Source organism: Hylobates moloch, unplaced genomic scaffold, assembly GCF_009828535.3.
Source record: "Hylobates moloch isolate HMO894 unplaced genomic scaffold, HMol_V3 SCAFFOLD_8, whole genome shotgun sequence".
Classification (NCBI taxonomy): domain Eukaryota; kingdom Metazoa; phylum Chordata; class Mammalia; order Primates; family Hylobatidae; genus Hylobates; species Hylobates moloch.
Genome location: NW_026652283.1, coordinates 68,307,694 through 68,333,076, shown reverse-complemented (window position 1 = coordinate 68,333,076; position 25,383 = coordinate 68,307,694). Strand labels below are relative to the sequence as shown.

General features: G+C 45.1%; 1 protein-coding gene across 2 annotated transcripts in view; it reads right to left on the bottom strand.

Moving 5' to 3' along the window:
* The window catches only part of LMX1A (LIM homeobox transcription factor 1 alpha), a 154,352-nt gene extending 138,010 nt beyond the window's left edge, over positions 1–16,342 (bottom strand). The window contains exons 1-3 of one of the 2 annotated variants that reach the window (XM_032159107.1): positions 15,982–16,342; positions 15,112–15,209; positions 12,680–12,866 (exon numbers count right to left, since the gene is read on the bottom strand). In XM_032159107.1, the coding sequence (XP_032014998.1) occupies positions 12,680–12,866; positions 15,112–15,187 (263 nt within the window). In that variant the 5' untranslated portion in view covers positions 15,188–15,209; positions 15,982–16,342. Of the gene's footprint in view, positions 1–12,679; positions 12,867–15,111; positions 15,210–15,696; positions 15,850–15,981 lie in introns of those variants that run through there. The other variant, XM_032159109.2, reaches the window with a different exon arrangement.
* Positions 16,343–25,383: the final 9,041 nt, after the last annotated feature.

Here is a 25,383-nt window from a genome sequence, read left to right as displayed (position 1 = left end):
CACCCACCTCAGCCTCCCAAAGTACTGGGATTACAGGCATGAGCCACTGTACCTAGCCAAAACTACTCTTGGTAAGGGCAAACAAGAAGCCCTACTTCTTGAAATTCCCTACTACTGCCCTGCCTTCCAGAACTCCACTCACTCTGATGTTCCCCCCTGCCTCTGTGTCATCTCGTTACAGAATCTCCCAAAGCTCTTTGAATTCTGGTGTTCCCCCACAGAGTCAACCTTGGCTCTCTTTTCATGTAGTATACCCTTGAGCATTCCCCTCTTCTCATATTTATATGACAATGTATCCCAAAACTTTGTGCCCTGGCTAGTTTCCAGATCTTTCACAACTGCCTCTTGGACATCTCCACCTGACTATCCCGCCAGTAACTTAGCATAGCATGTTCACAGTTATCTGATTATCTGCTTCTGCCTGTCTCCTGCTCACTTCTTAAATTCCCTCTATCAGGTACTGACATAACAGTCCACCTTGTCCCTTCTGGATCATCTTCAAATCTTCTCTCTTTATCACCCCTTTCCTCAGTCAAAAGTCATGATGTTCAACTTATCCTATGTCAGGAATATTTTCTAGGTCATGTTTGTCCTCTTCATTCCCAGCGTCTCACCTTAATTGATATCCTTATTATCTCTTGTCTAGACTATAGCAACAACTATCTAAGTGGTCTCTGCCAGTCTCTACCTACGCTCCTACCAGTGCCCCAGTTTGCCACCAGAATTACGTTTCCAGAAAATAAATATGGCCACAATATTTCATGCTTAGAAATCCCTGCTGGCTGCCTACTAACCACAGTATGAAACTGAATGTTCTTCGCATGTTACACAACACTCATAGCGACTTGGCATGATTTTGCAGTCCACAACAGGCCATACCCTAAATGCTCTTGATGTTGTGGCACCACCATGTCCATGACCAGTGACCACAGTAACTAGCACACTTTCTTTTCAGGACTCCATCCATTTGCACATGTTTCTTCTTCCACTTGGAATTCTCCCATCCTCTCCCCTTTTCCTACACTCCCACTCATCTTCCAAGAGCCAGTTAATATGTCACCTTTTCCATGAAGCTTTTTAAACAACCCCAAGCAAGTCATGTGATTAATTTATCTATTCAACTAACATGCATTCACTGAATACTATGCAAGATTATGGAGATGTAGGGATTATAAAACAAAACCAAAACAAGAAGTGTCTTCCTTCATAGAGCTTATGGTCTAGTGACATAGACAGACAATAAACCAAATATATATACATATTTCAAGTTGTAATAAGTGCCTTGAAGATGATGAATAGCACATAGTAATACAGAACTGAGGAATTTAGATAAGCTGGTTTTCTATCCCTGTGGCCACTCCTTTCTTAAAATAATGTTATTCTTTTTTTCAAGTATCTGCTTAATTTACATGTCTAAACAGTCTCTGCTAGACCTTTAGTACATGAGTGATTTGTTTTATTCATTTTTACATACCTGACACATACAGGAATTTAATATGGATGTTTGACGATTAAATGAATGAATGAGTGATTTAATTAATGAACCAACTGTTTATAAGAGTCTGTTTAACTCTAAATTAGAAAATTCCACATGCAACTAGGTAAAGTACATTCCAGTTGCTCATGTGTTACCTGAAATCTCTAGTTTCATTAAATACCAGTTTATAAAGATTAAATTCAGACACATATTTCATCTCTCCAAAATGGACCAGAACTAGTTTTACGAGAATAAAATTTCAGCAATGGTGAGAGAAATAATACAATACAGGAATACTCAGTTTCCTTAAAAGCTGGGATTCCATTATCACTTTTTGATCCAGCCAGGCCAAGTAACAAACAAGAGAGATGTCAACAGTTCTGGAAATCAGCCTCCATTGGGGGCACAGTGGGATCTTTTCTAGCTAAGGCTGAGACTTGTTTGAAAATACAACACAGTTCAGAAGAAAACTTGGAAAGGGGTTATGCAAGGAATGGATGGACAGCTGCCGGCTGGTCCCGATGGAAGTTATGCTGGAAGCTCCGGATATGATATTCAACAGTTCTGCTGCCAAATGTGCAGACAAGCTCCCAGGACAAAAGTCACCAATAGCAAACCCTGGGAGCTGGAGAGAAAGAAAATGGATTCTGCCTGCCTTTTTGTCCTTCTTCTGGGGGCTGGGGGGAAGAAGAGCTATGCTATATGCTAGAGGGGCAATAGAGATCAATGTGGATGGTGTGGGATAGGAAAGGATGGGCTAGGACAGCTTTGTGTGTGTGAAGGAGTTTGACAAACAAGAGTAATGATTGCACATGAGCTGATTTCTCATACACACAAAGAGGCAATCCCCAAATCCTAAAAACTTCCTTTAAAACCACAGAATACTATAAACAGCTGACCATCGGGAGGCTGCCTGAAAGCTCAAGTATCTAGCAGGTGGGGACTTGTTTTCCAAAAGCTGGTTCAACAGGACAAACTGAGAATTGTGATCTCACTGGGGTGTGAACACCAGAATTCAAGCAGCAGATGGTGTGATTTAGTGGAAAGGCCATTGGACCAGGAGTTAGAGGCTGGGGACAGCATCCCAGTTTCCTCTTCCCCAACGGTGTGACCTTGGGCAAGTTGTTAACTTCCCTGAGCCTTTATTTCCTCAGCTATAAAGTGTAAGAGGAGAAAACCGAAAACCTCTCCTTACCTAACTTTTAAAACTGTTGTGAGGATCAATAGAGATAATATATGTGAAGGTTCTTTGAAAATTGAAAAGGATACATTTTTTCAGGGAATCATTTTACAGCATTTTCTATGAGCCAAGCATTGATCTGCATGCATTTCAAATATTAAACAAAAGTGAACCTTTGAGTTTGGTACTATCATTATCCCTGTTTTAGAGAGAAGAAACGTGCATAGAGCAAGTAAGACCCTTGCCCATGGTAACACAGCTAAGGAACAGCGGGACAAGGATTTGATCCCAGATACTCTGGCTCCTAAGTCTATGCTCTTAACAACTACACTGTCTTGGCTTATCATATACAGCTTCTAAAACTATATATAAGCTTTTACTCATATATAAATAATAATAATAACAATAACAATAACACCCAATCCTGTAGAGTACTCTACACTTTACCAAAAGGCCTTTCAGGTTCATTATCTTCTTTAATTCTCTCAATAACTTTATGAGGTCATTATTCTTACATTCTATTGTATAGATGAGAAAACCACGGCTTGGACACCTGTTGACAATAGGAGATGTGTTTCAAATCATTTTTTCAGTAATGGAGAGAGCTATGCAGTGTCCAAACCACTCATACCCACCTGTCTATCCCCTTCCATCTATGAATATGGGTTTTTGAAATGGAAGATCCCAACCAAAGACAAAGCATAAAGAAAATAAAACCCAGAAGAAAAAAAGTGGGTGCATAATACTGGCCAACCATTCATATAGATGAACAGGGAAGCCTCCTATAAAGTGTTATTTGCACAAAATTATGTCCTCCACTAGTGGTTCCAGTCTAGAGCCTAAACTTCTACCCTAAGATAGTCATTCCTTTGATTGAACACCCTTCTGGTTAAAAAGTATCTTCAGAAGAATAGAACATTATCTTGTCCATCCCAATGTGAATTATTTCATAACATTCTCCCAATTTGACAGCTAGCTAAGAGCCAACTCTAGCCTGCACACAAAGTAATATGAAACATAAAAGGTCACAAGATGGGTTCAGAGCATGAGACAAGCAAGAAGGCACAGCCAAGCTGAGATTCTGAAAATGGGGCTTAGAAAAACAAGTGCTGTGGTTGAATCCAGAAATTTGAGGTGCACAGAGCTCCAGGGGAAAGAGGGGTGCAATCAAAACTCCAGCCAAAAAGAGGAGAGAGGGGTCTCCTGGGATGTTCTTCCCTTCTGGGTTTCCAGAGTCTACCTCATGGCACTGCCAACTGGTTTTCATCTCTGAAGAGCTATGCCTGCATCCCTGTGAAGACGTTGGCTGTCATTACCGGAGAACACATGCACAGTAGGAATTCCTGCCACAATGTGAGGAGGAGCAAGAGGAGAAAGAGTGAGCGGGTAGCCAATAGCAGGGGAGGAAACTCTAGATGGTTATGTTTAAAAGGATTTGTTCCACTGTCAAAATCAGAAAGCTCTCCCCAAGAGCCAGCTTTAGAGAAGGAAACCTGCAATGACAGAGAGGAGGCAGGATGTTATTAAGCAAGCTCTTTGGAAAGGAGGCTGAAATAAAGGAAGAAATATTAGGCAAAAGGCAGGTGTGTCCATAAAAATCCACCTCTGGACTGTGACGGACCAGGAATGCCTGGGGGATGCGCAGAAACTAGGCTCTAGTGTTTCTCAAAGGCTCCTAAAGCCACCGTGATTCTCTAGGACAAGGACAGCTCTTTAAGTCCAGGCCATCAGAGCACTTGCCCATTCCTGATTCTCTCCAGTGACTGGGGTAGGACCCAATGACTGCCAAGCTTGTGAAACTGCAAAACTGCAAAAACTCACACCTTCTCCTCTCAACTGTCCATTCCCTTTTCAGGGCCCCATGCTCAGGAGAGACATCAACCTCTCCCCACCCTGGAGCTGGGGGCCCCAGGCCAAGCTGACATCAGCTCCCACTCAGGCTCAGGCTGTCAGGTGCTCAAACAAAGACATATTCGGACCCTCCTGCAGAGACAGGGGGCCTATTTCTGGGCCCAGAGGGAGCTGGCCTTAATCTGCTGCACAATGAATGACAACAATGTTAAGAATGAAAATATGGTTTGGGGGGATAGTCCCCAGGAGCCCAACATTTTGGTATTTAAAGGAACTTTAATGAGCTTAAGAGGCTAATCTGGAGTTCAGGAGGGGGTGTTTTGTTTTGTTTAGAAAAGTCCTTTTAAAGATTCCTGAGGCTCGATAGGGAGGAGGCAACAGAATTGTGAGTCAAGGCGTGGCTGCTGTGCAACTGAAGGGGTGGGATGGAATTAGAGAGGAAGCTGCTCCAAAGAGCTCTTCTCATCGCAGCAGTAGAACCTGGTGCTCAAGAGATGAAGGATGCTTCTTTCCAGGCAGGAGAAGTGTGATGTTCAGAGAAGCAGCCAAGAGTTGAGAATGAGTGATGTGTTTACATCCTACCGGTTGCTAGCCAGGCTTCTGGCCAAATGACTCTCCTGGTTTATTGGTGACAGCATCAGACTCAGGCACTTGGCACTTCTCTCACCCACCAAAACACACACACCTGTAGTAGCAGGACATAATCCAGCATCTACTAAGGTGCCAGGCACAGTCAGAAAGGTTTTTAGAGGCCCCTAAATGGTTACCCAAAGAGTAATAGACGTGAGGTCATGCATACCTGAGAGTTACGCTACTCACCGTCTATTTGCCTGAGCCCCACCCAACTGAGTGGTCACGTGACTGTTATTTTGTGCATCTAAAAGGCTAATTAGGCCAGGTGCAGTAGCTCATGCCTATAATCCCAGCACTTTGGGAGGCTAAGGTGGGAGGATCGCTTTGAAGCCAATAGTTCGAGACCAGCTGGAGCAACATAGCAAGACTCTGTCTCTACTAAATAAATAAATGGCTAATTCGAAAATCAAAAGAGCACTAACAGTTCACAAAAATGGTCTGGGCAAAAAATGAGGCAGTTGATGAAATGGAGTTTAAGCAACATCTGATGGATGGTTGAAAGAGTCAAGTTAATAGAATTCTACAGGGTATAGGGGAGGGAGAAGGGGACAGAGGCAGACGTGAAGTCCAGATACAGCATGTGGTCCATTCGCAGCAAGGCGAATATTTTTAATATGATGGAGTTCAATCAGACCTGTAGGATAAGGCAGTCCAATCCACAGTGGCCAGACAGCTCTCAGAGATAGATAGATCTGTCTATCACTCTATTATACAACAACAATAATAAAACACAGATCGATCTATTGGTGCAACGAGACATTGGAGACCCAGAGAGTCCGAAAAGCCAGACATATTTGCTGCTATCCAAAAATAGGATCCCCAAACTGGAATCTTGAAAGGCTGGAAGAGATCAAACTCTTTCATGTGACTTCAGTTAGAGGACTAGGAAAAGCACAGTCCACTTTGTATTTTTAGTTGTTATGACATTGTGGTGCAATAATGGGGAATCTGGCAATCGTTTCATTAAATTCTAGCTAATCTGTGCATGGCAGCAAGGCGACAAGCTCTACAGATGATTTGGTTGCCTTGGTTCACCACTGTAAGAACAGCACCGAGGTAGGCTTTCAAAATCATTTTTTAACTACCCAGATGGGGCTATTTGTGACAGGACCAAGTATACCCACAGGGTAGGAAACCGATGACGGGCCACAGTTTTCTTCCTTACACCATGTCTTCACTAATACTTCAGGGTTTCTGCTGCATTCCAGTTGCATCTGCTGTCTAATGCCAAAAGAAACTTAATCCCTATCCTAAGTCGCATTTTATTTATTTTCAGTAGTGTGAAAACAAACATGTAGCAAGATTACAGTGTTTATACCTCCTTTTTAGCCGATATAGCTCTAATCCTCCCGTTAATTAACACCAGGGCCATAGCAATTTTATTAATTTCATCTTGGTTAAAAATACAGACAGATAATTGTGCTTTACTAAAATAACAATTTGACATTTGGGGGGTGTTCACTTCATTTTAGCAAGACGGCTGGCCAGATTTTATTTAATATATGACAAGGAGACACAAAGCTGCAGTCGACATTTGTCAATGTTAACGTAACTAATTTTAGTTGTGATAAAATGACTAAAACACCTCATATCACGCTAGTCAAAGGAGACTAAGGAGCAAATGTTAATCCTATGGGGTACCAAGACAGAGTCTCCCCCTCTTTCAGAAAACAGGCCCTTCTAACGGGGCACAAAGGGGAAAAAAGGCATCTTTTCTCTGTCCTCTCTGATATTTGCTCCAGAACCTTTTCTATACTTTGCTCTCAAAATTACCAGCTTCCCCAAAACAAATCTGAAAAGGCCACTGGCAGTGACTGTCCTAATGTTCCTAAGAGACTTCTTGAAGAAAAACATATAGAGTATTCCTAAGAGGAAGGCTCAGGCATGCTGGAAATAGGGCTGAGCCCTCCCACATAGGAGCCTTTCTGCTTCTATGCAGAGGGTGGGAGAGACACACCTCACCCCATCCCTGTATCTCACCCTCCAAGTGGCTTATATGGGAACTTCTCTCTGAAGATGTGAAAGAGCATTTACAAATCCATGTCAGAAAAATCTTTATAAAAAAGAAAGAAAATTGAAAAACACTGAAGTAGAGCTAAGGTTTCAGAGTTAGAGCAGAAATTATTTTTAAATCTTTCTCTGTGGATGTGATTGCACTTTTTTCTTCATAATTCATTTTCCAGTGTTGTATAACTGTACTTAATAACCAAGATCATAACATTCAGTATTGGTTATTTTGAACTTCATAAAATTCAACAATGACATTTTGTAAAATGCATTTATTCTAAGACGCTTTAGTAAATTTCTGATCATATCGTGAGTATTTTAAACCTTTGTCTACTTTCTCCCTTCTAAACACTATGACCCAAATAATTTCTTTGACTGTAAAAGAAAAATTAGCTGATAATGAAATAGTTGGAATTGTTGTCATTAGAGAAACAGCTCCTGCTGACTCTCTCCAAAAACCTTCCCAGAATTAAAAAGCAATAATCAAGAGGCTTCCCTGAAATTCGTAATGGTCTTTTGATTAATACAAATGTTATAAATAAGAAAAGTGAAAACAAAAAGCAAGAGAACAATGAATGATCAGGAAAGTTATTGGCACTAAAATCTGAATATCAAAAGCTGTTTCCTAGCCAGGTAGGTGTAATATGTAAAACCAGACTGAATAAATAACTTTTAAAAATTTGTTCCATTTATGTAAGGATCAAAAGAATCCCATAAGCTTACTGTAAAAAGGAATGTTCATAGCTAGTATTTCAATTCCCAGAATACTATTAATATCTACTCCTGCTATCTAATTTTATTTCAAAATTTTAAGTCTTAGATTCCAAGAAAGTCTTACCCAGGGACCAATACATATAAAAAGAGAAAACACCTCTGAGCAAGGAATGTTTCCACTCACCCTCCAAAATTAAAAAGAGAGAAAAAGACAGAGAGATTAAGTGCCTGCACAAACCCAGCCACGGCCCATGGACGGTGCTTATGCCGAGCTAAGCCCCCTGCAATTTAACACAGACATCAGTTTATTGCCTAGTTGTGTTTGATTTTTATATTCCTGAAATTTTATTGTGCCAGGAGTGGGGACAACAAAAGATAAAGTAAAGCAAAAATGTAACAATTGCCTCTGTCATTTCATCTGCGGGCTCCTTTCATGAGTAACTGCATGCCCAGTTTTGATCTCCAAGTAATGTCACAGTAGTAAAACCAAACTAACTCCTCCTCACACACACACACTTCCTCCACTACCTTGATAAAATGCAGAATTAGTTCATTACTGATGCTAATAGATATCATTACCTAAGTCATTTTCACCACAGGGCTGCCAATCAGCGGGTTCAAAGAAAGATGCAGAGAAAGCTCTAAATGTGACAGCCACTTTCCCCTTTTTCAGTTCCTTTCTTCGGAAAATTGGTCTTCTCCAAAAGAAAGGGAAGAAAACATCCACTGGCTCTCTGAGGAAAGGTTTCCCAAGGCCTGTGATTTGCTGACATGCGGGGAGTTATGATGTTATGAGAACAGCCCTGATGACAGCAATACTATCCCACACTGCTCCTAGGATGTCCAGAGCAATCCAAGGGATCATGATAAACTTCATATGTGAGGGCAGAGGGCTCCGCCTGACCCACAGAACCAGACACATGAAAGAAACAATAAAAACTTGATTTAACTGTGGGATCCCTTCCAGAGGGCTTAATTATCTATTGTATTACCACATTCCCGTTATTCATCAGTCTCTTCTGTCTCAGACTGAAGTCCAACTGCAGTATTTGTTTGGAACAAATTCAGGGAAAACTCCAAACTAACTAGATCATAGAGGACTCAGTTAAATAGGGAACAACAGTTATATAAATAGAAGTCCCCTAGGCTGGAAAATATTTTGGTTGTCTGTTAACTTTCAGGAACGTTGAAGACAGTTGAATCCACTTTTAAAACATCTACACCTATGAGTATCCTCATGTTTCATATGACATGGTACAGATTCATCAATTGTGTAAATGCTGTCATCCCACCAAGCTAGCAATTTTTCCATGTTGACATATCATAACAGATAGCCTTCAGTTCTTAATTTCTATACATTAGTAAATCAGTGTTCTACACTCTCACCTTATATGCTTATTTTTTTGGTAATCAGAAGATAAATTATTCCTAACGGCATCGCAGTATATGAGAAAAATACTTAATAAAATGTCCTGAAGTCTTCCGATAAATAGTTGTGTGTACAAGACGTCACTGTCAATTCTATTTTTTTAATTAGAAAAACTTGGTGTTTGACATTGTGAAGGTGTAATAACTAGTTGAGAGAATGAAATTTTAACTTTTTAACTGGTTGCCTAACACCATAAATAGACAGCTAATAATTCAAATGCAAAACTGCCCAACCGCAAGAAATGCACATACAGATGGCTAAGATAAATGTGATAAACTTGCTTTGTTAATATTATGCCTATGATTGACACTGAAAACTGTGCATTCACTATATATTCTTTCATTTAAATGTGTAGAAATAGCATTTGAATTTCATGAATTTTGGAAATCAAGGCGCTGCCTGCATATTCATTTTTTATTAAGTGCTCCCTAATTTACAGTCAACATTGTCCTACCGCTTAACTTTCACCTAATTTTCTTCCCATTTACTTTGTTTGGGCCTCAAATTTTTCAAAAAAAAGCAAAGCTATTTTTACAAATGTATTTTTTAAAGAGGAAAATGTTCTTTGTAATTGCTTCAGGACTATTGTCTAAAATTGAGCTGTATTCCCTCTGGAGGATAAATATCTGGCCATTCCAGATAGCTTCTGTGCAATATCTAGTCCTACACTCTAAATGGAAGAAGCCCTTGAGAAATAATTGATGGCAAGGACAACACAGATGGAAAAAGTGTTGAGCTATAAGCCTCCTGAAGGCAGGCTCTGAGACTTTTTCTCACTGTCCTCTCCTCATCTAGCCTAGCGTCTTGCATGTAGAAGCTCCATAAAAGCTTACTGAATACAGAAGTTTGTCCTGAGCCTATTTTTTTTACAAAACAGACAAAAATCTCTCTCCTTTTTCTCCTACAGATACCAACATGCAGACTAAGACCATTAAGATTATCAAATATATTAAAACCCCATTTTATTGGAAAAAGAATATAATTGAGATGGAGGATAGAGAAACGAAAAAAGGAATTTTAAAAAGGAATAAATTAATCTAATAAGCAACTGATGGGCTAAGCACAGGCCAGTACTGCTATGATGCCATGAGCTAACGAGGACAAAAACCTCAATTTTGGAAATCTATGGTTCCAAAAAATATTTAAAAATAAAATTAAAATCCTTCACTGAAATGTCAGCACCTCTCTGAACAATGTAGCTCACATCCCTCTGTAAAATCTTCTTGGTTCTGGCTAACAGCTGGCAAGCTGATCCCTGCAATTTTCCCTTTGCAGAAATAGCTTTGTGAGGAGAGAACTGACCCTCCTGGGCTAATAAGCCCAAACCGCGCCAAACCTGGAGGGCTGAAATGGAAGGGACATTGTTGTGTTAAGTACTTTACAACAACTGTTTCTTCTCCTCTTGACACAGCCTGACTTCCTTAAAGAAGATTTGACTGGCCAGACAGCTGTGTTGACCCTTAAGCCTTCTTTGATTCGTGATTTTTTTTTTTTTAACAAACAGAATAGAAATTCACAACCCAAATCCTTTCCTAAGCCCCAATACTTGTGAATTTGCTAGTGTTGTGCCTGAAGGATGTGGACATTTCAGTAATCTATAAGCAGAAAGTTAAAGATTGGGTCTACATAATACCAAAACCTTTCGATGAAAAGCGAGAGAGAAAAAAGCGAGCAATCAGCCAGAAGCTTTATTCAAAGGTGATACTTGAAGTTGTGTGGGCTAAATCTATTTAACTACCTAAAAATTACACTTTTCTCTCAGACAACCTGTCAATAAACAGACAACCAAGAATACACAGGCATATCTTCTTTCAAAAATGTTATCCATAATGATCACTTCATAGGTTGTCATAGGGAGTTTTCTTTATATATTTCTGTATTGTCCAGCTCATCCAGAATCGAGCACACATTTCTGTTAGTTCTGAAAAAAGCCAAGCTACTATCTTTTCAAAACGACAAAAAAAAAAAAAAAATGCCTAGTACTCTCTCCACGTGGGGTTAAAATTCGAGCATTTTAGGGCAAAAAAGCGGAGTGGCAGAAACAATTTTTTTGTGTGGTCACAGGGTCTAATCACTTTGTCAAGTTTTTAAACTTGCATAGCCCCAGACAACAATAATAAATAAACTTCTATTTATTCTCAGTGCTTTTTGTTATACAGAGACTCCTCCCGTTCAGCCCCTCTCACTGTGTTTTTAATAACATGATAGAACTGCTTTTCACGCACGCTAACCCTCCTTTGATTATCTTCATGTAATGCTGTCCCTTTCATTCACCAGTGACAAATGCAGAATTCTGCGCGTGCACGCGCGCGTCCAGTCAACCTACACCAGTTCTAATGCACAAAAACGGAGACCTCTGGATCAGCCACTTTTCTTCAATCATCTCCAAAGCCCTGCAAAGCCAATACCCTTATTAATTAAACATTTCGCAAGGAAAAACCGTTCCCTCTCCTTACACCTACTAAGCTCCACCCGGCACGCCCGGAGAGAATAAGGAAGTTCTTCTACCTCCCACTTTCTGGCTTCCTCCAGACTTTAGTGTTATAAAAATCCAGTTTCGAAATATCCACTTTCTTAAATTCCTGCCTCCCAGTTATCCTCTAAACATACCAGAACGTTCATGTGGACAGAAGGGAACTGAACCTGCTCCGTGGCAGAAGAACATACCCACACCTGAACTAGGGTGGAGGCACAGGTTGAAGGAGAGGGCTTCAGTTCAGGCCCCAGCTACTGTCCTGAAAGCCCCTGCATCCGAGGGTTCTGGAGAAAACCAGGAAGGCGGCAGTGAAAGGGCGAACGGGCTGTGCGCTTAGCTCCGAATGGCAGCAGCGCCATTTCCGAGCCCAAACTGTCCGGACTCCAGTGAACAAACCCGAGCGGGAAGCGCGCACAGGGCACAGGGGACAGAAGCCGCGGGGTCAATACAGTCTCACCGCACGGCATAGGCGCGAAGCTGGCGCGGACACCTGGGTAACATGGGGTGAGAACCAGCAAGGAGACACGGGGTCGCTGGCAACCCGCAGGGCACCCCGGTAAAAGAGGGAGACCAAGCTTGAGGGATTCCAAGGCTAACAAAGAGTGGCCTCTGGGAATGGCCAAGTCAGAGAAAGGGGCCTGAGAGGACTAGAAAGCAGGCGAGCAGACCGTGGAGGAGAGCCATCGCGCGCACTTCTGCAGGACTTGGGCCATTGCTGCGCGCACCCGCTCGGATCTCTGCCCTACCACCTTCCCGTGAGGGGCAATGTACACGACTGGGCTGAAGGGAAGTTCTGCTCGCTGGGCGTGTCTCTTGGGCCTTCCAGAAAAGGACTAGGGTAAAGGAGGACAAAGTCCTCGAGGCACACTGATGCCAGTGCGTGGGGAGCGCTGCGGGGGCGCGGCCACTTACTTCTCGTAGTCATACTTGCAGTAGAGCTTCTTGTCCCGGTAGAAGCAGGTGGTCTCCAGGGGTTCTTTGCAGGAGGCGCACTGCACGCACTGCTCATGCCAGAAGCTGTCGTTGAGCCGCAGCAGAAACCTGTCCAAGATGACCCGCTGACAGCCCTCGCAGACAGACTTGGGGCTCACCGCTCTGCCTGTAGCCACAACAGACGTTGGCGGGTGAGCAGCCTGGGCAGGTAGACCATGCCAAACCTGGCCGGGACCCGCTCCTGATCCCTTCACATCCACGGATTCCCCCAGCGCCCCCCACCCCAGGGAACCCCTGCTAATCAACCAAGCTGAAACTTGGAAAAAATCAAACCAAGTGGCGTTTCTAATAAACGGAGACTATGTGAGAAGGTTTAATTCCAAGCAGGGGAGGTTACAGAAATCAATAATTGGCCTTTAATTAACAAACATACCCAGGTATGCTCGCAAACGTGTGCACATCCTGTAAGATTGAATTACATACAAATTTGTGCTCTCAGGTTTATTACCTCGTACTTAATTATTAAATCACTATGCCTGTCTCTACTGACTGTTTTAAAAACTGAGATGCATAAGAACAATTTGGATTTTTTTGTTGTTAAAACGCCGAGTTCTGTTCTATTTTTTGGGGGGAAACAAAATTTTCTCTTTTCTTCCAAAAAAGTCCTGGGGATACAGAAAAATACCGTCTCACTCCGAAGCAAACCTAATATTATTCAAACCGATGAACCCCAAAATGCTGCGTCTTGACTGGCATGCAAATTGCACATGGGTTTTTCATAACTAAGAAGCGTCAAAACAGAGGGAGGGAAAAAATTAGTGGAAGAAGCAAGCCGCTGAGTCTCCCGGCCGGGATTCCCGATGCCAGGCGCGTTCGGCAGCAGTGCTTAAGGGCGAAACGGGCCTCAAAGCGACTCGGCGGAGGCAGGAAATCCACTCTTTGCTACCCCTTGGACTTTGTGTTTTGTTCCTTTAGTTTGTTGGGGGCGGAGAGGTGGTTCAGGTGGCGACGCTTGGCCACCTATATTGGCACTTTTCACAGCTATTTAAAGAAGGCCTTGTCCCCCAGCAACAACACTCTTGAGCTTGTCCCCCACAGTACAAACACTCTTGCGCTCCCCATTTCCCGGCTGCACTCTTCTCATTCTCCCCTTCCGAGAGGCCCGGCCACCGGCTCCGGAGCTGGGCGGGTAGCTTTGGGGAGCGGATGAGGAAGGTTAGGAGAAGCAGCGAGATAGATCTTAATTTTACACTTCTGTTTTCTTTCGGTAGGATCTCGGCGTCCCGGGCCACGTTGAGAGCGAACGTGGGCCGGGCAGAGGACACAGAGCAAAAAGCGACGCCCGCTGTATATATAAATCCGCACCCGCTGCCCGCCCGGGTACTGCCTGCTCTGGCCTCCGCTCTCTTCCGAGGCTGGGCAAGTCCAAAAGTTCCCAAAAGGGGGGTTCAAAGAGGGGCGCTCAGTGCACGTGATTTCGTTTCATCTAGGGTGTTGGGGGTGGGGAGATTCCTCACTGGATTTGGTTTCTCCAGCAGAACTGTCTCATCCTCCACATTCATGCCGCTCTAGCGGTTCCGAGTGAAAGAGGCAAGAGGTTTAAAGGACAGAACGAAAACTCCCTCCTGCTAAAAATAAAATAAAATAAATAAAATAAAATAAAATAAAATAAAATAAAATAAAAATACGGGCTTCCCAAACTTGAAAAGCTCCAAGGGCAGAGTGTGTGCGGGAGCCGTAACCAGAATCTCTGGCTTCAGCTCTGCAAGACCCGTGTGTGGACACTCTTCCGGGGTCCTTGACTCGCTGCTCCTCCTCTGTCGCTGCAAAGGAGTTGTGAGGGGGGACCCACAGGACCCGACATCCAGCTCCAGTTAATTAACGCGGAGCCTAGGGCCCAGCCGCGCGATCTAATCCCCGCGCTGCGTTGCTTACTGGCCCAGAAAAGTCTCTCTCGGCCGTGCCCATGGCTGAAATTGGGGCTGGAGTTGGTGGGGGAGAAAAGCCGCCTCGAACTTGGGCGCTCCAGGCCTCGGGTCTCGGATGCTATTGCCTCTAGGCCTCGAGAAGAGGGCGGCATTTATGAGACGTCGATCAGCTCCGAGATTAAAAATCCAGCCCTGGGTATTTTTAATCACTTGCCACTCAGACGCCTGCGAACAAGCTCGCCCGCCCCTCGCGGCTTTGGGGAATTCGGTGCCCGGTGCTTGAGGCCTGGGGCGGCTTGTTGGATTTATTTGGGTAGGGACGACCCACAAGGACTGACGGACAGATAGTGATGGGGCTCAATTTAGTGCATGAAGAGGGGCGCTAGCTCCCCTATCGCGGACCAGGTCCCAGAGAGCGGGGCTCCAGAGCTCAGCGCCAGGCGGAAAGAGAGTGCGCCCAGGACGCACCGCCTGAACACTCACCCAGCAGTGAGGAGAAGGAGGCCGAGGTGTCGATCGCGCTTTGGAAGTTCTCCTCCATCTTTAGGCCGTCCAGCATGTTCGGGCCGGGCCGGGAGGACCTGTGGAGGAGAAGAAACGATGCGTCTGACGTCGGTGTCCGCTGGGACTCGGCGCCAGCAGCCACCGCACTCCTGGGAAAGAACTGAGGGAGTGTCCAGGGCGACCAGAATCAGCCAGGAGGATAGAGTCCAGCCAAGAGAATGTAGGGTGGGAGGAGAGATCAGTCACAGCGAACTGCTCTGACTGATCTGATTTCACTTGAAGTCAACACGTTATGTACTTAGGCCTCCGCCCCCCAACTGCGTTTCTCCTTCTCCTGCCCCCCCCCCCCCCCCTACATCCCTTGCCCCAGGTTTTCCATCCCGAATCCGACTCTGCCCCAACCTATACGAAGGTGGGCCCTCGGGACGTCTCTGCAGGAACCCAGCTACTGGGGTATGATGGGTATATAAAGAGTGGGTACCCTCCCTCGCGCGACCAGGTCCAGGCACGCGGGACGATGAGGTTTGCAATCCCGCGTCCCAGCAGCCCCGCTGCGGCCCTCACTTGCCCCAGGTCGAGAAGGGGCACAGTAAGGGACCCGGAGAGCGTCCCGCCCGCTTCTGGACTCCTGGCGCTGCGCTCTGCTGGGGGGCGCGCGGGAGCCGGTGTGCGGGGCGCGCGGGGAGGTCCTCCCGCCAGTCGGCCAGTGCCGGGAATGTCTGCAGAAGCAAAAGATTCGCCTCGGGGAGGAGCCCGGGCTGGCCCGGCTCACTCTTGGATGCTTTTCAAGTCAACTTTCAGAAACACGCCCGCCCGAGCCAGAGCCTAGGCACCGGCAGCCTTACTTACCTGGTAGGCGAGCTCTCTCCCAGTGACTGGAGCCGAGAGAAGTTGCGGAGCGCTGCTGGAAGCTTCTGCCCGGGAAGGCGTCGCCCCCGAGACTGCAGCCGGAGGAGCCGCCCTCGGCTTCGGAGCGCCGGGGAGGGAGCCGGAGCGAACTCCGGCCCCTGGCTCTGCTCCTCGGCGCGCCGGGGCTGGGCCGGGACGTGGTCGCGAGCTGCCGGCCTTCCTGGGACGTCCTACCAGCCCGCGTCGCTCCTCAGCGGGAGGACAGGGCCGGTTGCTTCTCCGAGGCTAGGAGGGAAGGCAGAGGCCCAGGGTCCTGGGTGCGAGTCGGCCCTGCTTCGCCGGGGCGGATCCTGCAGCTTCTGACAGGGGCCGCGGCGCTGCGTGCGCGGCGGCGGAGAGGGGGTGGGGTGCGCTGGGCGGGGGGCTGGCAGCGCGTCCCGTGGCGGGGCCGTGGTGCTCCCTTTCCCAGCCTGGCTGCGCGGCCACCACACGGCCGCTGCCCTCTGCGCCCCTCCGCCTCTGGTAGCTCTTGGACACGCTAAGTTTCCTCCCCTCCACGTGTAACTGTTACCTCGGGGCGCTCTGGCCCGGTCGCCCCTCAATGCCCGTCACCCCGACTGGACCTTTGTGGAGAGGTCGGCGCCTCCTGGACCGCGGTGCGGCCACAAGGATTCCCCCGCCGCTCTCCAACTGCTGCTATAAAAGGGCCGCCATCCTTACCCGGGCCCCGGGAAGCGCTGAGAAGCTGTTTAGCGCCAGTGGATGTGGGCCCAGCAGCTCCTAGCTCCTCAAACCCCTCATCACCCGAGGGCTCTCGCCAGTTCTCAACTTCCTTTAAGCTCGAACCATATTCACTGATGGGGCGTACAGAGGCCATGGGACTTACGGCCTAAGAATCATGCTCTTGGGAGACACTAGGTGGGATCTGCCCCCCAGATGATGAACTTGCAATGACACTCAACAGGAAATCAGGTAAAGGGACATTGTTAGGGGAGCAAAGTATCTGCGGAGAAATGTGAATTTTCTGCACCTCCTAACTTTAATGTACAATAACAGACCTTTAGCCCCCTCCAGAGCAGGAATAAGGCCTTATCTGTCTGTATAGCCCAGGAGGTAAGCATGTTGTGTGGCCCCAAGTGGATGCTCAATAAATAAATTACAATGCTGGCTAGCGTTTATCATTTATTTTGTGCCAGCTTTGTTACATAGTCACCTCATTTAATCTTTACAACAACCCCCATGAAGTGGAGACAATTGTTGTCCCAATCTTACAGTTGAGGGAAATGGAAGGGAACTCATGGAATCCGAGTCCCATCATCTGAATACCATGGGAAGGTTCAGTTCAATTCAGTGTGATTCTCTGGGGCACCTTCAGTTCCTAAACTGAACTGAACTGAGATGAAATTGGCAGGCCGTTTGACATGGTGAACTTAAGCAGAGGAGATGCCACATAGCCAGGGTTTTTCTATTACCTCCTCCAAAGACGGAGCCACTTCTTTACTCTTAAAGAAAAAGTGCTGGCAGCAACTTGCTCTAATGTGCTTAGGAGCAGCAACCCCACTAAGCACTAAGAAAGCCATTCTAAGTGCTTTCTGCCAGCAGGCACAAGCCAAACACTGAATATGACTCCAGAGGAATGGGGTGGGGGCGGGGGGGGGAAATGGCAAAGAGGCTAATACGTTATATTTGAATGCTGCTTTACACTTTCCAGGCATTTTCACATACATGGTTTTGCTTGATCTTTACAGCAAACCTGTGAGGTAGGCAGAACAGTTTTATCTTTTGTTTCAGATGAATCTTTGGAGCTTAGCACGGCTGGGAGATTTCCCTGATGTTGCCCAGATGGCTAGTGGCATGTCTCCTAACACCTGACCTCTGTCCTTTCTGTCACCCCAGGTAGAGCAGGGTGTAAAAAAAAATACAAACCACAAGTATTATTAGGATAATATGTGAAATAGAAGTCAAGCAAGAAAAAAATGGAATAGGGCAGATACAACCATAAGGAATATTTTTATTTAGATACCCGGCAGAGTTTTGGTTTCACTAAAGGTCTTATATGAAATACATTTTAACTAGTGGTAAGACTGTTCCTTTTAGTGAATATCCTGAAAGTAGATAGATTGTCATTTGACCTGAAACCCAAATCTTTCAAACAATTCTTACATCCACCCACAAGGCAGCTTGATTAGTGTAGATCACACAGGTTTTTGGTGAGAATGTCTCCCCAGCCATTGGGCACTTCAGGATGGGGACAGCGCCTCAAAATCACATCATAAGTCATATCACTTTTAGTGCAGACCTAGACACATACGATTGATGAACAAATGCCATTTACTTGGTTGAGGAATGAGTAGAACTCTCACTACAGTCAAGAGGCACTGCAGTGAAGGGTCAGGAATCAAAGGACCTCAGTTCCATTCCCAGCTTTGCCACTGAATTGGTCTGGACCATCAGTTCACCACTTTAGATGTCAATACCTCTCTGGAATGAAGGGTCTACATTATGTGGTTGGTCAGGTCCTCACAGTCTAAAGTCTGTGAAATTAGACTGGCTTTGGCCAGTGGGATAGGCAGTAGAACCAACGGATCCGTATGGGGTGCTGAGTAGTGGTTGCCTAGGTGTAGTTTTGGCTGATATATTTAAGTGATGTGTCTAAACCAATAAAGATAAAACTTATTTATTCAGAGCTTTCTCTTTTGTGATTTATTTGCCCTTTTTCAATGAAGTAGGAGTCCTGAATCCCACTCCTACCCCAGGATTGTTTGAGTTCGTCCTTAGCCAACTCAGTGACATGGATGGGTGGGACGAGCACAGGTGGATCATTCTGACCCCTCTATGAAAGATCCTCCTAACCATGCCTCATGTTTTTCCTTGTGGTTTAAACTCAAATGCTTTTATTTTACCTTTTAAATGAAAGAAGATGCCACAGAGCCACTGCCCAGAAGCCATTTATGAAGAATCAGCCATCTTCTCCCTTTTACCAAAAGGAAGTACTCAGAATTCATGGGAATGAGGTGAATAGGCTTCAGAGGTGACCCAAAAGATTATACGTTTAGAGTTGGAAATTATTTTAAAGCTCATGTGGTCCAACAATTTAGTTTGTAATAGATCAAAATTCATTTCCCTAAAGTTTCCGCCCTCTGTTCCATTGATTCCTCAGAGCTAGCCATTCAGGAAGTCAAATCTTGCCTCTAAAACTTTCAGATGAAGGCAGAGGTTCCTCGCTCTCCTGCCCACTCTTTGAATCTGATCCAGTTTTTCTCTCTCTTATAAATTATGGCACCCAGGCCTGCTGTGACTTTCCAGTGATAGTGTGTTCAGGGTGTTTCTCAAGCAATATAACACCCATTAATATTCCCAATTTTGTAGGAGCATTTTCTTTTTTCTTTTTTTTTTCTTTTTTTCTTTTTTTTTCTTTTTTTTTTTTTTTTTTTTTTTGAGATGGAGTCTCTCTGTGTCGCCCAGGCTGAAGTGCAGTGGCACAATCTCGGCTCACTGCAAGCTTTGCCTCCTGGGTTCAAGCCATTCTGCTGCCTCAGCCTCCCAAGTAGCTGGGACTACAGGCTCCCGCCACCAGGCCCAGCTAATTTTTTTGTCTTTTTAGTAGAGATGGAAACCCCATCCTGTTAGCCAGAATGGTCTCGATCTCCTGACCTCTTGATCCACCTGCCTCAGCCTCCCAAAGTGCTGGGATTACAGGTGTGAGCCACCACACCCGGCCTTGTGTGCATTTCAATGGCTGCTGTTGACTCACATTGTAGATGTCATTAACAAAACTTTCTCCACATGGTCTGCTGGTAGGGCCCATCTCTGCCATATTGCATTTGTACAACTGATGTTTGGATCCAAGTGTGAAATTTATCCCTGCTAAGAGATAGGTAGCTGTTGTATCAGAAATCTTGCAACTTCAAGCAGATCCCAAGAGATCCAGGAACTATGTCTTAAGCCTAGTGCTTTGTTTTGAAAGAGAAATATGTGTCCCTTGCCAAGCTGGTCTGGAAGCGCCATCATTGGAGGAAGACAGGCCAGGACCAATCAATGGGTGTATCTGTGGGTCCCAGGGGGTATGTGAGACCTTGTAACTTGGAGATACTTCTCCAAGTAGGAGGTTTCCCTGATCCTGTTCCAATTCTGTCATCTGTCTTCAATCCAATAGCGATTTGCAGAAGATGGGGGTGGGACATGCCAAATAGCTGTGGAGCTACCCCTTCTACGGCAGAAAACAGAGAAGCAAAAATATCAGATGCATGAGTCTTTGTGGCTGAGATTTAGGGAGAGGAGTGAGGATAGAGGAGTCAGAGACCAATGCTTGGTGAGAGGGAACAAGAAAGGGAGGAGGACAGACATCCTGCTATAGAGTGGAGATGACAGGAATACATTTTTTTACTTTCCTTTTCTTACTCTCATTTCTGTGTTTTATTAAGGGAAACACAAAGGGAAAATTGTGTTATTTGTTTAAAAATGTCAAAGTGCATTTCAAGCAAGAGGAAAAGAAGCAGGAACATTACCGCCTAGAATGGCAATATTCTAACGAGGACAGCTAAAGACTGGCTGATGGTTGTGGGGACACACTTGAACTACACACTACCCTTACCTGGATTATTTTCCTGTGAATCCCCCAGTCCTGTGTTGACGTTCAGATCTCTCAACAGAGCTGGAGGACCAGGTGCCTCTCATGTTATAGGGTGAAAGGGCCATCCCAAACCTGCTGCTGGAATAGGAGGAAAGTCTGACAACGCAAATGTGGATATTGTTCCCTAAGCTTAAGGCAGATTTTCCCTCCAGCCTGGTAAGGACAGCCCTAGGCAAGGAGGAGACTTGTCCAGGCTAACAAGAGTACCATTGAAAGCAGCACATTCTTTGGACCTTGCAGTAGAATTATCTACATGCCCACTTTATCTTCCTGCTGTCTCATGAGCTCCTTAAGAAAAGGTTCCATGTCAGACTCCCCGGTGATTCTCCCCAGCATGGCACAATGCTTCACATACTGAAGAGACTCCGTGAATATTTGTTGACTAAGTACGAATGCCCTGAAGTCATAGTCTACTTCATGCCATAACTCAGCATGCCATAACTCACATCATAATTCATATCACTTTTATTTTTTATTTTTTATTTTATTTATTTATTTTTTTTCGAGACAGAGTCTCGCTTTTAGTGCAGACCTAGACACACACAATTGATGAACAAATGCCCTTTATTTGGCTGAGGAATGAGTAGAGCTCTCACTACAGTCAGGAGTGGAAACAGGCCTGAGTTCAAATCCCAGCACTGACATTAGTAAGCCATTTAATCTTAAATTATTCAACCGCTCCATGTTTCAGTTTCCTTATTGGTACAAGAAGAGGAATGATATTCCCCCAGAGTTATTGTGACACTTAATAGCGACAATGGCTGTGAAACATCTAATAATCTGACCAACTTAATTTTCAGACTCTGTAAGTCTCCTCTACCGTCCCTCTGAATAGGTGCATATAGTTTCTGAAGGGAAATCACCTTGGATTTGCCCTGTTCTTATGAGTGGAACCATGCCAGCATTCAGGCAAAGTCCCTGTGCCTAGTGACAGCAGTTGTCATGGTGTAACTGAGGGGTTTCTGTGCCTGGGATAGACTGTCCTCCATGGCTGGGCTCATGGCATTGCAGGGCAGTTAAGAAGATGGGCCCTGGGGACAGACAGACATGGGATTGGTTGTTGACACTGCCACTGATGATGGCCTTGGACAAGTTCTTTAATCTCTCCAAGGCTCCATTTCCTCATTTGGTAAACTGAGGAAATTATTGAGCTGTTTTTCTGTGTGTTTAAATAAAATAATAAATACAAAATACCTAGCACAATGCTAGGAACATCGTAAGGATTCAGTGAATTATAGCTGCTATTGTTATCATTCTTACCAATATGGGACAATAAGCAGCTCTAGGACCGTGTTTTATTTACATCTGTGATACCTAACACTTGAACATAGGTGTCCAGAGAATGTAACTTGAATTAACCTAAACCGAACCGAATTGAAGACAGTCCCTGTTGCTGAGTGAGGCTCACGTAGTGTTTGGCTCTTGGTTCCACCCACACTTGAGATGGCATTTCTCCTGGAGCAGTCCCACGTGTTCCCTAACAAGTCCCCAGATTGCAGGCTTCCTGCATGAGGCCTCCACTCATGGGCTCTGGCAAACCCTATCTTTGACATCTAGGTGTGATACTTCACACCAAATACTAGAAACCTGGACATAATGGGGGGAGGGTGGGGCACGAAAAGTGAACTCTCCCAGACATCAAAACAGGGAGAGATCTGTGAAGAGGTGAGGTCTGTTAGCTCCTGGGCCTGGTTCATGTGCCACCACATCTCAGTTACCACGCGGTGCATGTACGGATGAATTTGGCAGAGGTCCTCGGGGACAATGCACAGGGAGCAGTTGGGAGCCTGGCTGAAGCCTTTTGCATCATTAGGGTGTCCCTGTGCTGGCTACAACAGCTAGGAAGAGGCCCCACAGGCAGGCAATGCCTAGGGCAGAGGCAGCTGGCCTGAATTAGCGCTGTGTTGAAACAGGTGCAGAGGCCATCTCCATCAAGCCAGTAGCAAGACTCCAGCTTCCTACAGGTATTTTCAGGAAGGGACTCTACCTGTGTCTTCACCTACCAAGGGCATTAAACCACAATGGGACTGAGAATGCCCCTGCCCCTGAATGTACATCCATCCTCATTCTTCTGATGGATATGCCCTGTTTATTCCATTGTTATTTATATAATATATCTCTCCTAGTTTCTAAACAGGATTTGAGGTGACAAACACTACCAATAGTGAAATGAATTTTTTTAATTAAAATTATATACTGGGAGCAGAAAAGCAAATCATACCCCCGCCCAAATAATAATGTGGGGCTAAATATTTGAATTGTGGTAGAGTGTTAAATGTCACTCTGTGTTTACAAGGTGAAACAGAGAAAAGTAAAGCTTTACAAAATAGTTACGATCCAGTCAAACTGTGTTTCCAACATTATTTATATGTCTAGCTGGCTTTAGGACAGAGTCTATAATAAAAGAACGTATGTAACTCATGACAATGGAGATCAGATCTGTGACCTCATGAACAGTGTTTGAAAATTTTCTACTTTTGTTTATTGACTGTATCTCACCTCTTGTGAAAAGAATTACAACAAATGTAAAACAAATGATATATACAACAAGTTAATAAGATAGAACTACAAAACCAGGAAGAGAGAAAACAGAGAATATTAAATATAAGAGTTAACAGTTGTCTCTTTGAGGGCAGCAACTATGATAACATGGTTCAATCTAACATAGTTCTAAGTACATACTTAGCACTTGTTATGTGTGAACATTTGAGCAAATGAATACCATGAATGAGAGTCCAGTTTGCCTTTGAGCTTCCTAGTGGCTAGGGCAAAAAGAGAAATAACCAGCTTATAGATATTTTTGCACCTGGATTAGAGTGGTAATTGTGGATTTGTTTGATTAAACAAAAAAGAAAATGTACCCTTAATCCTCATACCTCTAGATTCTTGTGCCCAAGGAGGCAAACAGTGAATCTTTCCACCCCACTCCTCAGCACAGTGCCTTACATAAAATAAATATTTGTTGCATGAATATATTAATAAGATCATTAAAATAAAGGATTTTTGATGCATCTAAGACGTGATTCCATTTCCTCCTTTCTTATCACATCAATAACTTATCCCCAATCCTTTTTTAACCTTAAAGTTCAGAGAGGAAAAAAAAAAATCGTCAGGAGGGTATCGAAGGTGAAGGTATTCCAGGTAGATGACATGGCTTCAGCAAAGGCATCAGGGGAGAAAGTCAAGGTAATTTAGAGAATCTCTGTGCACAGAAGGAAATGGGGCAAGACAGGAGGTTTGAATATTGGACTTTAAGTTTATGACTCCACAGGCCATAGAGAGCCTTTGGAAGTTTGGGATTGGAGGGGCAAAATAATCAGGAGTTTGGTCTATGTTTATTAATTCTGATATCAGTGTGGCTGATGAATTCAAAGAAAGGAGAAGAGAGAGGTAGAGCAGATAAACTTAGTTACTCTAGTATAAGTGAGAAATTCAAGGCCTGGCCCAGAGCAGGGAAATGACATTGAGGGGGGTGAATATAAGAGCAATATCAGAAATCAAGTCAAAAAGTTCAGCATCTGTTTAGCTGTGAAGTGAGAAGAAATGAAGGGAGAAAGGCATCAAAGAGGCTTGGGGAACAGTGTGGCAGTAATAGAAATAGGAAATGCAGGAGGAAAGCAGCAGGATGGGGTGCAAGAAGAAGTTTGGTGACTTTTCAAAATGTTTTCCCATCCATTATCTCATTGATTTCATATGCAAGAGGAGTGAGATCCACCCTGAATGTCAGATGAGAACTGCTCTGCCCCTGTTTAGAGCTGCCAAGTTTCAATGAGCAAACGTATGCCTTGATTCCTTCTGGTGGTACCAGGGCACCCACTGGCAGGTGCCCTGCCCTCTCCAGGCAGCCCCAAAGCTTCGCCAGGGCTCAGCCACCCCATCCTGGCTCTGAGCCCGCAGCAGCTAAAAACTGGGTAGTGCAAACACTGCGGTTTGCCATGCTTGCCAGGAACATGGATGGGTGTGCCCCGGAGTTCAGCCAGAGTCTCCCAGAACATCTGGGCAGGGTGGGGAGGGAGGAGCACAGCCATTGGAGTTTCTTTAGCGTCTCATCTTTCTTCCCGCTGGGTAGCAGGCTCTGGTTTCACCACTGACTCACTTCCAGGCACAGGCAAGTGGTTTCACCCCAGGCTGCAACTTCTCCCCTGAGCAATGGGGCAGATAATATTTCTCACCTCCTTAGGACAGCAGACATTAATGAGAGGGCTCTGCATGCTCCTGGCTGAGCCTCAGTTGGATGGCACGAGCAATTGTATAGAGAGAAGAAACACTGACCTAGTCATAAAAAGTCAGTCCTGGACCGGGCTCCAGCGCAGAGCTGATCTAGCCTCTCACCTCGCAGATGAGGGGCCTCCAGTCTGTAGCCATGACCACTCCCAGCTGTCATCTGTTGGTTTTCAGATATATATGTTGGGGCCTCTTATGGATCCCTGCATCCCAAGGAAAATCCAAATTTCTCTGCACAAGCTGGTCCCACTCAACATTTCCATCCTTCTCTCCCTCACTCCCCTTCTCTCTTCCCTCCTCCTCACTCAACTCCAGGCATTCACAACTCTACATTACCCCCTCAGCACACACACACACACACACACACACACACACACTTTTCCTGGCACAGGTCTGTGCTCTGCTACCCAATTGGCAGTGTCCTTAGGCAGGAGTCCCCTTCCCTTTCTTCTCTGCCCTGTTGAAAACCCACCTCTTAAGCCCTCAGACAGGTAATTAGCACCTCCTCTGCCTGGCAGGCTGTTTAGCATTTATCACAAGGTATC